General features: G+C 42.8%; 1 protein-coding gene and 1 non-coding gene across 2 annotated transcripts; both read right to left on the reverse strand.

The window, feature by feature from the left end:
• Window positions 1-512: 512 nt before the first annotated feature.
• LOC111591009 (small nucleolar RNA Z103) lies at window positions 513-608 on the reverse strand. The gene has a single exon (XR_004856777.1). It is a non-coding gene; the product is annotated as a small nucleolar RNA Z103 (small nucleolar RNA).
• A 4,656-nt stretch (window positions 609-5,264) lies between these two features.
• On the reverse strand, window positions 5,265-7,788 carry LOC100281276 (ATP-dependent protease Clp ATPase subunit). Its single transcript, NM_001154195.2, has 4 exons — window positions 7,134-7,788; window positions 6,732-6,884; window positions 6,378-6,583; window positions 5,265-5,734 (listed from the first exon to the last, which is right to left on the reverse strand). Exons 1-4 carry the CDS (start codon window positions 7,533-7,535, stop codon window positions 5,527-5,529), a joined length of 969 nt encoding a protein of 322 aa, NP_001147667.1. The 5' UTR covers window positions 7,536-7,788; the 3' UTR covers window positions 5,265-5,526.
• Between the last annotated feature and the right edge of the window lie 8,908 nt (window positions 7,789-16,696).

Here is a 16,696-nt window from a genome sequence, read left to right on the forward strand (position 1 = left end):
GGCTTTGATGGGCACAAACAATTGTCGAAGGACATGAAAAATGTGACCGCTAGAGTGATCACTATGTAGAAGAACACATATGAGTATAGGATAGTCTGCAGTAATTGGTTTTTGCCACTCGAAATGTTGCCTCCTTGTTATAATTGTTGTGTCTATGAATTGTGAATCCATCTAAGTCTATAAAATTTGGGTCTGATGATAATTTTGTGAACTCTTTTCGTTGAAATGACACATCCAATTCATGAACTATGGATCTATCTGAGTCTTTGAAATATAGGTCTAATGGAAATTTTATGAACCCCTTTCGTTGTAATGGTAAATATCAAATTCTCTTGGACAGTCCCACCAAGGTACTGTGAAATCCACCACATAATCACCATAGTATGACATTAGCTAGTTATTGGGGTGGCAGAGCTAGCTATTGAAAATACACTGTCGATTACACTAGAACTTTGGGCACGCTTTGCGCGCCCCGGCTTGGCTCTAGCATTTTTTGGTATAGCACTCAATTGAAGGATCACAATTCTGGTATGGTTTTCTCATATGAGAAATTATAGTGCTCAATATGTTCATTGTCAATCATCTGAGGAAAGGGTCATCATATCCTCATAAGTGTGCAACACAATTAAGAGAACAAAAAAGCATAAAGAAGAGGCAACAAAACAAGCACTACATGAAATTCAAATATTTTTTTGTCACAACAAGATTTTAGCTTTGATTAGACAAAATTAATTCATTCCACATATCTGATTCAAAGAAAGTATGCAGTCTTATTTGGTAATTTCCATGATGGCTTACTGCACTGGATTATCTCATTCCATTCCATTGTTACCAGACGACTCGCTTACCTTCTTCTTGATTAAGCTCTTCATGCTCTCACCATCCAGAGTTGCTGCTTCTAGCGGTGGTTATAAAGAGCAAAACCATAGCAACTGCATTATAAAGAGCAAAATTGTTGTTTTTCTGGTGTGGTTACCTCCACACACCCAAACTGCCATATTATATATCACCAATATACAAGTAGGCCCTTACACTTGTTCTATTTACATTTACACCAACACTCCCCTCAAGATAGGCTAATTATATTCAACATTCCCATCTTGTTACATGCCAACCCATTATCCTTAGGACCTAACCCTTTTGTGAGACTATCTGCTAATTGACTACGAGATTTAATATACTTTAACTTCAAAGCCCCATTATCGATCTTTTCTTTGATGAAGAACTTATCAATCTCCACATGTTTCATATGATCAAACTGAATTGGATTATTTGCGATGCTGATTGCTGCTACATTATCACACTGGAGTAGCATTATCTCATTCTTCAACACTCGAAGCTCCTTGAGAAGACCTTTTAACCACATCATTTCAACAAAGTTAAGGCCACCGCTCTATGTTCAGCCTCCGCAGTAGACCGAGACACCACAACTTGTTTCTTGCTTCTCCATTAAACCAGATTGCCACCCACAAATACACAATATCTAGATGTGGATCTTCGATCATCAATACTGCTTGCCCAGTCAGCATCACAATACCCTTCCAAGTTTAGATGTTGATTTGCTCTAAACTGCAATCATTTGTCAGGGGTTCCTTCAAGTATCTTAGGATTTGATGAACTACCCCCATATGCCCTGTTTTAGGATCATGCATATACCTACTCACCACACTTATTGCATAGACAATGTCTGGTCTTGTATGACATAGGTATATTAATCGACCAAATACTCTATGATATCTCTCTCGATCCTTGAGGTCACCTGACTCAACATAAGTTTGATGATTCCTGTCAATGGGTGAGCCACATGGACGACACCCAAGCATTCCTGTCTCTGCCAACAGATCGAGGACATACTTCCTTTGGGAGAGAATAATTCATTTAGGTGACCTAGCAATCTAAATCCCAAGAAAGTATCGAAGTGGTCCAAGATCTTTTACCTCAAAGGACATGTCGAGTCTTTCCTTTAGTTTCTTGATCTTCTCTCCATCATCTCCAATGATCACTATATCATCAACATAGACAGCCAGAATAGTGATACAAGGCCCCTAATGTTTATAGAAGACTGTGTGATCTCCACTGCATTGATAATAACCCATATCACGCACAACTCGCCTAAATCTGTCGAACCATGCACGTGGGGACTGCTTCAGGTCATAGAGAGACTTCTTGAGTCTGCACACTTTTCCACGGGTTTGTTCATTATTAAATCTAGGTGGAATTTCTATATAGACCTCTTCTTGTAAGTCACCATGAAGAAATGCATTCTTCACATCCAGCTGATGAAGTTATCAATCAAATTTGGTCGCACATGAGATTAAGGTCCTCACCGTGCCCATTTTTGCCACAGGTGCAAAGGTCAAATCATAGTCAATCTCATATGTCTGACTATATCCTTTCACCACCAATCTTGCTTTGTACCTGTCAACCTTTCCTTCAGGGGTCTACTTTACTATGAAGACCCACTTGCACCCCCACCACCTTCTTTCCTTCTGGAAAGTGGACAAGTTCCCATGTCTTGTTCTTTTGAAGGGCAAGGAGCTCTTCTTTCATGGCATCCTTCCACTTTGCATCTTGTTTGGCACACCTCCAATCCTTCGGAATAGATATTGTTTGTAGAGATGCAATGAAGGTTCTATATGCAAGAGAGACACTAGAGTATGGAACATACTTAGTGATGCCATGTTCATATCAATAACGAGAAGGAGGTTTTCTAGCATTTACTCTAGGAACTCTTCTTTGTGCAAGAGGTAATTCTTCATGTTCAGTGATGGGAGAAACATGGATTGAAGGTACATTACCAGTTGGATCTGGAGAGGAGTATGAAGAGAGATATGGGACTGAAGCTTCAACTCATTCTAGTTGTAGTTGCTCCGGCTGCTTCTTAGTCCACCTTCAATAATATACTCTAGGTTGCTCCCCCTGTTTGTTATTCACCCTCCTTCCAATGGAACAATCAGGTTGCTCCCCCTGTTTCTCATTCAACTTCCCTACAGTAGAACATGGGATTGACCCAACCATCACTGTGTCGCCATCCTCTGTCTCCTCCTGAATATCAATAGTTGGATCATCATGATCCCCATTACCTTCATTACTCCTCGATATCTCAATAGTTATCCCCTCCTCCATTTCCTATGGAATCATACCTCCAACAATCACCCCTCCCTAGGCCCACTAGCCTCATCACTACCTCGACCATAATCATCCAGGGCACTATTCTCCCCTCTCTACGGTCCCTTCCATTGACCGGAGAGAAGTCCTCCAGGATGTGATCTAGATCAACCTTCTTCGCGTAGTATGGATCTTTCTCTCAAAATGTCATATCCATACTCACAAATAGTCTCCGACCAATAGGATCCCAACATTTGGACCCTTTCTGAGTAGATGTATAACCCACAATAATACATTTGACTGCTTGAGGATCTAACTTGCTCACCATTGGTCGATGATCTTTTACAAAGCAAACACATCCAAAGACCTTGGGTGGAACTCGAAAGTCACTTTTTACCAACATAAGTTCCATAGGTGATTTCATATCAAGTATTCTTGAGGGCATTCGGTTGATGAAGTATGTGGCTGTCATTACTGCCTCACTCCACAAATACTTAAGCACATTCATCTGAAACAATGAGAGATATTGCTACCTCCAACAAATGACGATTTTTCCTCTCTGCTACACCATTTTGTGGTGGAGTTCCAGGACAAGTTGTTTGGTGAATAACTCCATGTTCTGATAGATATGATCTGAATTTATTATTCACATACTTTGTTCCATTATCAGTCCTGATAACTTGAATCCTTGCATTAAACTGATTTGCAACCAATTTATGAAAGTCTTGAAAGCACTTTAACACCTCGTTTTTATGCTTGAGTATATAGATCCAAGTCATACAAGTATAACAATCAATAAAAGTAACAAACCACTTTGCACCATTCACACAAGTGACTGAACAAGGACCCCAAACATATGAGTGTATTAGAATAAACGATTCACAACTGCGAAGACCAGTACTAGGATAAATGGATCTAGTATGCTTGCCAAGTTCGCATGCATCACATACAATCCTACTTATGTCCATTCCCTTAAACATTACGGGGTACAACCGACTTACGATGATGTAGCAGAATCTCCTTCACATCCCCTTCAACAGCTGCTCTCAATGCTGACTCCTCGTGACCGATGAACCACAACCCATTACTCCTGACTCTAGACCCAATCTTTCTCCTAGTCCTCCTCTCCTGAAAGACACAAGAGGTTTCATCAAATGTAATTGTGCATTTGAATTGGTCAATGATTGAACTTACTAAAAGTTCTCTTTGCCCCGGAACAAGATCTGGATGTCGCCTGGATGAGGGTGAATAGGTGAATAAAAACTAACACTTAAAAACTGGAGTTTGTTACTCTACTCAAAGTTTGGATCGCAGAGGAATGAAGACACTTCAAGTAGATCGCAGCAGAAATGAAGTTCCTGTCTCAAAATATCATGCACCTCAAAGACAGCTTATACCACAGATAAGTATTGAAGTGCAAGTATAAAAACAATAAAGACAAAGAGACAGAACACAACATAGAGCAGAGCATATAGACACATGTATTTATCTCGAGGTTTAGCCAAACCTGAAATGCTGCAAATAGAGCCTTCCATTATGTTGATATCGGTTACAACGATGTACGTTGTGGCTGCTTACAATCTTCTCGACAACACTACGGCAAAATAACAGTGCTTGAGATCTTGTTCTTGCTCTTAGCATCACTTCCCCTCTCTAAAGGCTTATAACCGAACCTCTACACAAACTAGAGAGATACATAAGAGAGGAAGAGAAGGAATATGATCACTTGATGTATGGACTTGTTGGTTGCACGTCTGCTTACGTTAAATGAGCGCCTAGGAGGCCCTTTTATAGCCCAAAATAAGCTCCTAGTTGTTGCCCCTTGTGAAGATCTCAATTCCCTTCTATCTGCGGTCTGTTTCCTTATATGGCTGAGTCGACCTTGAAGCTTTCGGCCACCTAGCACACCGGACAACGACTCGCCCGAGGCCACAACACGTCCGAGGCCATGACTCGCCCGAGGCAGTCACGTCTTCATATTTGGTAATTACCAAATACGGGAAATAAAATTTTAATTTTCGTATTTAGTAATTTAAGTACTAAAATAGAATAAATTGGAGGGACTAAAAATTAGTCTCTAGAAACCAAACACCCTACCAAATAAAGTTTTGGTTTTCGTATTTAGTAATTTAAGTACTAAAATAGAATAAACTCCTACCACGGTAATATCAAATCAACTCCAGATGCAATATCATCAAGTGTATATGAGCAGACAGATTGATTTCTAATCAATTGAACTAGATGGCATCTGCTTGTATTGCTAGTTACAGTAGTTAGTATTTACACTGCAGCAAAAAAAAACAACAAATGCAACAGTCTGAGACACGGCCATATTAGCGACATCTCTGGGTTCTGTTGAACCATGGACCAGTGCCTCGCAGAGATGTGAATGGCTTGTTTCAGAGCTGCAGGAGCCATTCATGATTGCAGATAGATTGCTGTTCCTATCAAAAGGATCCACAAGGTAACAACCACCCATGCACTCTTCTTCCATTCATTTGGCGGTCGCAAGAAAGAGAGGTCTCCAAAGATGTTTGGAGAAGGTTGAACTTGGTTGCTAGCAGCACTCATCTTCCTTTTCTTGTCCTCTTGTTCCTTGATTTTGTCACTCCATGTTCCAGCATACCTGATTCACATAACAAGTATCATGATATAGGTAAGATATTAATGAGATTGTGAATATCTCTACATTGCTTGAAATGAAATCACGGGGATAGGAAAGCAGCATCAATCAAAAAAATGAAAAGGGTTCCATCGAAGGGCATGCTTTGCAGCTGTTTAGAATGATGGTAACTATCTCCACTCCAGTTTAAGCATTTAAAACGATGTATAGTAGCTAAAGAATGATGTATGACAGCTAAAGAATTATGCACAGTAGCTAAATCAGGGGGTAAGAACAGGTCATAGGTTCTAGGATTTATATATAGTTGCTAAAGGGTGATGTCAACAAAGATAATCAGGTAGTTGTATCTTCTCTATGGAAAGATGTGTAAAGAAACAATGAAAAAACTAGAGATTTTTACAAGCTGAAGGGTTCACCATTCAGCTTCAGTCAAAAAGAGAATGATATAGGAATAAACACCATACGAGTGAGATTTCAAGCAGATCACAAGCGCCATACAGGCAAAAATATACAGAAAATAAATTCCAGAGCCATATGGCATAAGGCACCAACTAATTTATGCTCACGCGCACAGAAAGTAAATTCCAGAGCCAAATGGCATAGAGACAGGGAAGGGAATTAGCAGAGTCTCGAATAGATAACTAACCAATCCCAGCTGCTCCCAATTTGTGGTATTGTGACCACCTCGTCATTTGATATCTTCAACTTGGGTGCCTCTAAAATGTATCTAAGCTCAGCTGCCTGGCGCCTGATGTTGATCATGGGGTGGCTACTCTCCAACTCTTTGTACAATGCAATGCAATCCTTGTGCCTCCTATTGGCTTCATATGCCATTGCAAGCCAAATTTGGATCTAGAAGAAGATACACGCTATATATCACAAAGATGTCTACAGGATTTTAGCCATAGACTACATCACAAAGATACCTACAGAATTCAACTCACTCAAAAGACATTATTTGGCATGAAAACTACTGAAATCTCAACTGCAGAGATACTACCTCGCCACCGAGTAGAGAGGAGGGACGTATGATAGTGAGCGCAGCCTCCAAGAATTCAATTGATCGTCCATACATTCCTTTCCCGTACGCCTTTTGACCCAACTCAAACATTTGCTTCGCCGTCTCCCTCCTCTCCGCTTGCTCCTTCGCTACCTGCAAAGCTCGCGCAACAAAATGATTTTGTCTCACTCTACCCTCACCCTCCTGCAAACAGCGCTAAAACTAGAACCAGGTGCATGTGCGTCACAAATGGTAGAGAACATGTGGAACTTGAAGGAGGAGGAGTGTGTAGTAGTGGTATTTGTGTTTGGTGAGGAAGAATTGGCGTGTGAAGTGAATGACTAGTGAGTGTGTGAAGGAAGGCGAGCTCTGGTTACTAAAGGTTAAGGGTAGGAGTAGGACCTTCTGGAGCTCGCGGCGGACACGCTCGCGCTTCTCCTCCTCCGACTCCTCGGGGGCCTCGGCGGCGGCCTGGCTTTGCAGCTGCTCGGCGGTGCGCTCCAACTCCTCCATCTCCTCGGCCTCCTTCAGTCGGCGATTCAGCTCCGCTTCCCACTCCCTCTGCGCCTCATCCTCGGACAGCTCCCCGGGCTCGTCACTGCCGCTCGAGGCGGAGGCGGAGAACCTGGTCACGTGGCCACGGCGGTCGCGATTCTGTGAAACACAGGCGGCCACGCCGAGCCAGACCGAGGGGCGCAGGGGCTTGGAGGCCCAGTTGCGAAGGTAGAGGCGCGTCCTCCGGCGGCGTACGGCGAGGTGGGCCCCCAGGCCGGCGGCGTCGCCGAGGAGGACGCCGGCGCCCATCGCCGGAAAGAAGAGGCCAAGAGGGGGACAAGACAGCTCGATGAACAATCTCCTCTTATTTTCTGCATCAGCTAATTATATGTAGCCTCCCGCACTGCATTAGAGTCTGTGACATGTAGGTCCAGCCGCTGTAGATATTTTTTCGCGGGAGACAAGCGAAGAAAGAAATGGCACGTATTGCAGCAGGAGGATTGGTGGCGGGTGTGGCCGTCTCCGACCACTGGTCGCTGCTGCAAGGCGGACGTCCTCTTCCTCCTTCAGTCCAGCTAAAAGCATTGGCAATGGCAAACGCCGTGGCATATCAATCAGCACTAGCAAAGCCAACTGCTCCGATTACGACACGTGGAGAGCTTTAAGTGAACCGTTACTGAATCACCTGACAATGCAAATAGTTTACGTAATGAAATAATTGAACTAATAGTCCTCCGTCCACACGTGATTTAGTCGTTTTGGTTTTGTCTATCAATTTTGACCGATTATCATAACATTTTACAATATAAAAATAAAGTCATTGAATTCATCATGACTTTAGCCATAGTAATATATAATTCTTTTAGTTTAAAATAATTTAAATTTATATATATTGTTGTCAAAACTTAAATAGTCTGACTTAGAACAAACACAAAACAACTAATTCATGTAGACCTAGAAAGTAGTATTGATCAATCTATGTTACATGTACATACATATCGAAAGGTTGTCAAAACTGGCACCAAATAATTTGGGACACATTTTTTTCAAGTGGAACATCTTACTCATGCAGTCTATTAGTTGTTGTGCTTTAGGTTGTGTCCAGTAGTTACTGAATGCAGATATAGATATTGAGCATTTTCGTATCCTGGTGTAGCCTTCATTGCACGCGTATCCGTGGTCTTCTCTAGCAGCGTACGGATGCGAAGTCGCAAAGGGGAGAAGTCGGAGTGGAGTAACAGTTGCCTTCTGCCAATGGACCCAACCCACCTACCAGTGTGCGATGGTCGACGACAGCGAAGGGCTCTATGCGATAGCTCCGGTCCAAAGTTGTTGGCTCCTCCCCTCCATTGATCTATTATCGTCAATTCCTCATTTGGTTGTGGTAAGCTTCCCTCCCCACGTAACTGCCCCACCCTCCTCGCCCACCCCCTAACACTGTCGTCCCCACTAAGTCCTGGCGTCGACATGTGCAATGTGTGCTTTGGTCACCACAAATCATTTGTGCGTCGAGCAGCTCACTATAACACCCCGTCCACTCCCGGACCAACGGTACTTACTCCTCGCAGTCCTCTAGGATCATAGACTGTCCCCATAGACCAACACGAGTCTTTTGTGTGCACCTTGTCCTCACTCATGCGCACCCAAGAAAACTTCCTGGTCGGTCACCCATCCTGAAATTGCTCCAAGCCAAACACGCTTAACCTGAAGGTTCTTTCGAAACAGGCTTCCGAAAAAGAAGATGCACCTTGTTGATATGAGTACTCTATTAATTCTATTAAGCCTTGGGTCAGGATATCATAATCCACCCCCTTAGAAAACTGATGTCCACGTCGGTCAACCCCAAGCTAGGAACATCTCCTCTTGGCCACGTCTGTATGTCTAGTGTCGTCATATGACATGCCATGTGACCACTCCAGACCCACATGCTCCATGCGCCATATACTCGAACCCGTAGCCCACACACGTTCGTGAAACCGCGAGGGTTGGCTCCGATACCATTTGTAACACCCCGTCCACTCCCGGACCATCGGTACTTACTCCCGGTAGCCCTCTAAGATCATAGACTGTCCCTAAAGACCAACACAAGTCTTTTGTGTGCACTTTGTCCTCACTCATGCGCACCTGAGAAAACTTTTCGGTCGGTCACCCATCCTAAAATTGCTCTAAGCCAAGCACGCTTAACCTGGAGGTTCTTTCGAGACAGCCTTCCGAAAAAAAAGATGCACCTTGTTGATATGAGTACTCTATTAATTCTATTAAGCCTTGGGCCAAGATATCACACTCATGCACCTCTTGGTCAGGGCTTCTCGTTTTATCGCCTTGCAATGTTTGCACATTTCCTAGCGTCGGATCAAAACTTTTAGTGAAGTATATATTATATGTGCCATTAGTTAGGTTAATTTGAACTGATGCCTCAACCCTTGATGTTCCTCGCCTGGTTATTGTGTCTATGGAAACTTGACGTTTCCAACTTTGTAGGGTTGCGATGGTAACCAATAGGCAATGTGGCCTGCTCAGGTGAGCGCATCACATTTCATGCATTAGGAGTTCGTCATAGCTACGCCAATTGTTCAGTTAGCTCAAGAGAAAGATGTCGAAGAAGATGCACATTGTGGTTTTGTAATTAGCCGACAAACATTGCAACATGATCAGTTCGAAGGATACAGAAAGTTGATGTCAGATTACTTTGTTGATTAACCCTCTACAGTGATGAAATTTTTTATGTCCGTAAGCAATGTTTGTGTCTTTATTTCAGTGTTAGCACAATATATACAATTTTAGCGTGATTACAGTGATCTAGCCTTAATGTATGTTTCGTATGTGCAAGGCCATGTTTCTGTACATTTGCCACAACCTTGTGACAACAAATGTCTACTTTCAAATGATACCAAATGTTGTAGGCTTGCATGTTTTCACTTCTATCCAAAAGGTAATCACAACTATATGTATGCTTACTTACGGGGGTGCTGTGGACCGGCTAGATGAGTACCTTCACATGGGTCAAAACAAAATTCTAGAGACTATGGGTGAATTTACTAGGATCATTGTGGCTTTGTATGGCTCAATGTACATTAGGATTCCAAATTCTCAAGATATTATTGTTTTGTTGGCAAAGGTGAATGAGAGAGGATTTATCGGTATGATTGGCATTATAGATTACATGCACTAGGAATGAGAAAAGTGTCCAACTGCTTTGCAGGGCTAGTATAGAGGCCACTACAAGAAGCTAACTATCATTCTAGAGGCGGTAGCTAGCTACAATATTTAGATTTGGCACGCTTTCTTTGGGATGCCGAGATCTAGCATTGATATAAACATGCTTCATCGCTCACCAGTGTTTGATAGCCTGGCTAGAGGGATTGGTCCACAATTTAGCTATAAAGTCAATGGCAAGAATTACAGCATGGGATTCTATCTTGTTGGTGAGATATATCCTCCATGAGAAACTCTCAAAGGCCCCATATCTAGCCCACTTAGAAAAACACAAATACTTCACTACAAAACACCAGGAGTATCGAAAGGATGTAGAACGTGCCTCTAGAGTGATTCATGCTAAGTATCAAATAATAAAGAAACATGCTCGCCAATGGAACCCATTGGATCTTAAGAATATGGTTGATTGCATTGTTATCTTGCACAACATGAGCGTTGAGTAGGAGCAAGGGATGGATCAACTAAGAATTGAAGACTATGATAACGGGACACATCCATGTTTGAATCAGAACCTCAACAACCTAGATGTCCAGTAGCTAATTTAAAATCACAGAAGAATACAAAGTAGAGATTACCATTTCCTATTCAAGGATGACCCGATCGAGCACATATGGAATTTGTATGGGGCTGAGTAGCCCCAAAGCTATTTGGTGAGGTCTTCTTGTCTTTGTGTTTTGATTGCACAGTTATTTGTGTTTACTATGACATTAAAATACTATGTTGCTTCATTTGTAGGGGATAATTCTAAAATCCAAGCGGGGCTATGTGCTTAGGGTTTAGGCTAGTAGGGTAGGTTAGTTTGAAGGGCTTAGAACAATACAATTTGTACTGGGTGATTGCAGACTTTGAGCTTTTCATGAAGCAACTCACTTATTGCTCAAAAGAATTAATGTTACTTATAACAAAAAGATTTTAACGTGCATCAATTCTTGGTGAAACTAGTTACTAGTTAATGAAGACAATGGTTGTGTCATATCTCTTTTTGCGTCCTAAACCATACATCCACAAAGTTTCATGTCCTATTCTTTGTCCTAAAATTGCTCAGATATGCCAAACTATCCTACTATTTACACAATCGATATGCCACTGGTGCCACCTCTGGTGACACACCAGACATAGTGTGTCTGTTTATTTTTTTGGAACCACTCTGTAAATCATGTCTGGTGCCACATACGGTGGCATACCGGACAAGTCTGGTGCATATACATGGGAAATTATTGTATTACACCTTTTCTACTTGCCATGTCCGGTGTTACATATCTGATGTACACCAAAAAGGTAGGTAGTACAATTTTTTGGAACATATATGGGATCTACTAGAAACAACCTTATTATCTAGGATTTAATTTCTTATAGGAGTAAACTTAGGCTAGTTAAAAAATCTTCATTCGTGTTGCTATTCTATCAAAGAGCTACCAAGTTGTGATAGCCTCGGTATTGTTGTAGCCGACATCTCGATAATGGAAGACTTGATTTATCACCTTGGTGATAAACCTGAGCAACCGGAGGAAGGAGTTGAAATAGACTCCAAGTGTTGGAACTTGTCGACACGTGGTCTAGCTAATCCAAACAGTGGGAGAACGGGGATGATTTGATGCTTGTTAACACAGTGTATTAGGGCAACAGTGTTTTTCAGCCTTCCGCAATGGGTACAGTGCGGGGGTATTTATAGGTAACTAGGGGACGGTTTCACCTTATCAAATACAGTTATGCCCTCGGTTACCTATGTTATCCCTGGAATATTCCCCTCTCAAGGGTTATTACAGGTCATTACATCGTGATTAGGTATAACACGGACACACACACCATTAACCCTACCCACACAGTGGCTTGCAAGTGGGACCAAGCGGCCCAGGGCGATTTTACACGGGCCCATAGTCTCAGCAACGCGTGGGTGGCGACATAAGCCTTCGTGCTCCATACGCTAGGTCTTCAACAGTCGGTGAGGCCTTCGCCGTTCCTGGCTCTAACGAGGACCGGCAAGGCCTTCGCCTACTTCGTACGTTCCCTCTGTCTTAGGGCCTTCGTCCATTAGTCTTCGTCTGCCTTCGCTTTTCCTCTGTCATGATTTATCCCTGTCAGGAAACAGTAAAGCGAGGGGAGTGGTACACCTTCGCTCCAACACCAAGCCAGGTTGGCTAACTCCAACGTGGATGTAAGCAAGCATTTTAGGCTTGGCCAAACCACGGGAAAAATCCATCGTGTCTCTTGTCTCTTGTTTTACTTTTCATTTGCACTTCTATTCTTATCATTGGTACAAGTCTTTTTATGAAGTGTGGGATATTTTGAGACAAGGACTTCAATTCCGCTGCGATCTACTTTACTTGATTGGATTCCACTGCATACAACTTTTTGAGTAGAGTAAGAAAAGTTCATTGAGTTTAAGTTTTTATATTCATCTATTCACCCCCTATAGTAAACATCCAGGTCCTTAGTACCACCAAAGGGTACTTTCATTATTATTGATGACTATACATGCTTCACTTGAGTATTCTTTTTCCTGGATAAAAGTGAAACCCATGGAAAGTTGAAGAGATTCTTGAGATGAGCTCAAAATGAGTTCAACTTGAGAATTAAGAAGCTAAGAAGTGATAATGGAACAGAGTTTAAGAACACACAAGTCGAAGAATTTCTTAAGGAGGAAGGAATCAAGCATGAATTCTCTTTTTGCTATTCACCACAACAATATGGACTGGTGGAAAGAAAGAACTGGACTTTGATCGATATGACAAGAACCATGCTTGAAGAGTACAAGACATCAGATCGGTTTTGGGTGGAAGCAGTCAACACTGCTTGCCACGCCATCAACCTATTGTATCTTCACCGGCTCCTCAAGAAGACATCATATGAACTCCTAACCGGTAACAAACCCAATGTTTCTTATTTTAGAGTTTTTCGGAGCAAATGCTATATTTTGGTGAAGAGAGGTAGAAATTCTTAATTTGCTCCTAAAGTCGTAGCAAGGTTTTACATGGTTATGATTCAAACATAAGGGCATATAGAATCTTCAACAAATCCACTGGGTGTGTTGAAGTCTCTTGTGACGTTGTGTTTGATGAGACTAACGACTCTTAAGAGAGAGTTGATCTTAATGAGTTAGACAATGAAGAGGCTCCATGCACTACTTTGAAGAACATGTCCATCGAGGATGTGAAAGGGAAATGTGCCCTTGGGCCATTTCTAAGTATTTTGGTGATTTAGTGTACAACACAAGTGGACTTATGTTAATCTATGCAAAGTGATGGACAAAGTGCAAATCAAGTAAAAAGGTATGTTTCTAAGACTTAGTACATTATTTTGGAGACTAATGTATTGTGTCTAAGTGCTGGAAACAGGAGAAATCAAGTTGGAAAAGAGATGGCTTAGTTCAGCCAAAGACAGCTCGGTCTTGGTGCACCGAACTGTCCGGTGGTGCACCGGACAGTGTCCGGTACGCCAGGCCGGTGTCTGTCAACTGGCTGCTCTCGGGAAGCAATTAACGGCGTACGACTATAAATCACCGGACTGTCCGGTGGTGCACCGGACTGTCCGGTGAGCCAACAGTCGGCCGGGCCAACGGTCGGCCGCATAATTAGCACGCGACGCGTGGCAAGAGCCAACGGTCAGAAGGGGCACCGGACTGTCCGGTGCGCCAACGGCTCCAAAGCGCCAACGGTCGGCTTCGCCAAAGAAGGAAAGAAATCCGCACCGGATAGTGTCCGGTGGTGCACCGGACTGTCCGGTGCGCCAGGCGGCAGAAGGCAAGAATTGCCTTCTTGAAATGCTCTCAACGGCTCCTAGCTGCCTTGAGGCTATAAAAGGGACCCCTAGGCACATGGAGGAGTACACCAAGCATCCTTTGAGCATTGTTGATCACTCACACTTCATTCTTGCGCACTTGTTCGACATTCTTAGTGATTTGAGCTCCGTTCTAGTGAGAACCTTGAGATATTGTGTTGAGCTCAAGTCTTGATCTTGTGTGTGCGTATTTGCTGTGGTTTTGAGTGTGTTGCTTCCCTCCCTTACTCTAGTGCTTCATTTTGATTCTTATTGTAAGGGCGAGAGACTCCAAGTTGTGGAGATTCCGTGCAAACAGGAAAGAGTAAAGTAAAGAAGATCACTGTGGTATTCAAGTTAATCATTGGATCACTTGAGAGGAGTTGAGTGCAACTCTCGTCCGTTGGGACGCCACAACGTGGAGTAGGCAAGTTTTTGTACTTGGCCGAACCACGGGATAAATCCTCGTGTCTCTTGTGCTTGTCCTTACTGTGTTTATTGTGCTAACTCCTAATCAAGTTTGTTGGATTAAGTTTCAAGTTTTTACAGGATCACCTATTCACCCCCCCTCTAGGTGCTCTCAATTGGTATCAGAGTCGTTCTCTTCACGTGAGGGACTAATCGCCCGAAGAGATGGATCCTAAGGGCAAGGGGATGGTGGTCAATGATAAGGAGAAGGAGTCCTTCGTCAATGATCCAAAGGATGACAAGCCTACTGACTCGGGCGCGAGTCACAAAAGAAAAGACAGGAGGAAGAATAAAACGAGGCGCATCAAGGAGATCGTCTACTACGATGACAACGACGAGTCCTCTTCTTCCCAAAAGGACAATGACAACAACGACTACGAGAAAAAGAAGACGGTCAACTCTAATTTTTCTTTCGATTACTCTCGTATTCCTCAAAGTACCAATGCTCATTTACTTTCCATTCCACTTGGTAAACCTCCTCACTTTGATGGAGAGGACTACGGATTTTGGAGTCACAAAATGCGTAGCCACTTGTTCTCTCTCCATCCAAGTATATGGGAGATAGTAGAAAATGGAATGCACTTTGATAGTACGGATAGTCCCATGTTCATTAATGAGCAAATTCACAAAAATGCACAAGCTACTACTGTTCTTCTAGCTTCATTGTGCAGGGATGAATACCATAAGATGAGCGGCTTGGATAACGCCAAGCAGATTTGGGACACCCTCAAGATCCCACATGAGGGGAACGACGTCACCATGCTCACCAAGATGGAGTTGGTGGAGGGCGAACTTGGGAGATTCACAATGATCAGGGGCGAGGAGCCAACACAAACGTACAACCGGCTCAAGACCCTCGTCAATAAAATAAGGAGCTATGGAAGCACGCGATGGACGGACCACGACGCCGTCCGCCTAATGCTAAGGTCTTTTACTGTCCTTGATCCACATCTTGTGAACAATATTCGTGAGAATCCTAGGTACACCAAGATGACGCCCGAAGAGATACTTGGAAAGTTTGTAAGCGGGCGGATGATGATCAAGGAGGCTAGATACGTTGATGATGCATTGAATGGCCCAATTCAAGAGCCTCAAACTATTGCTCTCAAGGCAACAAGGAGCAAGGAGGTGTTACCTAGCAAGGTGGCACAAGTTGAGGCGGCCGGGCTTAATGATGAAGAAATGGCCCTCATCATCAAGTGTTTCAAGACGACGCTAAGGGGTCGCAAGGAGCATCCCAACAAGACCAAGACGAAGGGGAAGCGCTCATGCTTCAAATGTGGTAAGATTGATCATTTTATCGCTAATTGTCCCGATAATGATAGTGACCAGGGACAAGGGAACAAGAGGGAAAAGAAGAAGTCTTACAAGAAGGCTAAGGGCGAGGCACACCTTGGAAAGGAGTGGGACTCGGATTGTTCGTCGTCCGACTCCGACAACGAAGGACTCGCCGCCACCGCCTTCAACAAGTCGGCCCTCTTCCCCAACGAGCATCACACCTGCCTCATGGCAAGGGAAAAGAAGGTAAGCACTCATAATACTAGTACTTACGCTTCCTCAAGTGATGAAGAATCTAGCGATGATGAAATAGACTACTCATGTTTATTCAAGGGCCTAGATAGAACTAAGGTTGATAAAATTAATGAATTAATTGATGCCTTAAATGATAAGAATAGGTTATTAGAAAAGCAAGAGGATCTCTTGTATGAAGAACATGATAAGTTTGTAGAGGCACAAAAATCCCTTGCTTTAGAAATTAAAAGAAATGAAATGCTTTCTTGTGAATTGTCTACATGCCATGACTCTATCTCTAGCTTAAAGAGCATAAATGATGATTTGAGTGCTAAGTTAGAAATAGCTAATAAATCAACATCTTGTGTAGAACATGTTGTAGTTTGCAATAGGTGTAAAGACTTTAATTTTGATGCTTGTAGTGAACACCTAGTTTCAATTTCTAAATTGAATGATGAAGTGGCTAGTCTTAATGCCCAACTTAAGACTAGCAAGAGTGAATTTGACAAACTTAAATT

The sequence above is a fragment of the Zea mays genome, chromosome 2 (assembly GCF_902167145.1).
Source record: "Zea mays cultivar B73 chromosome 2, Zm-B73-REFERENCE-NAM-5.0, whole genome shotgun sequence".
Lineage (NCBI taxonomy): Eukaryota > Viridiplantae > Streptophyta > Magnoliopsida > Poales > Poaceae > Zea > Zea mays.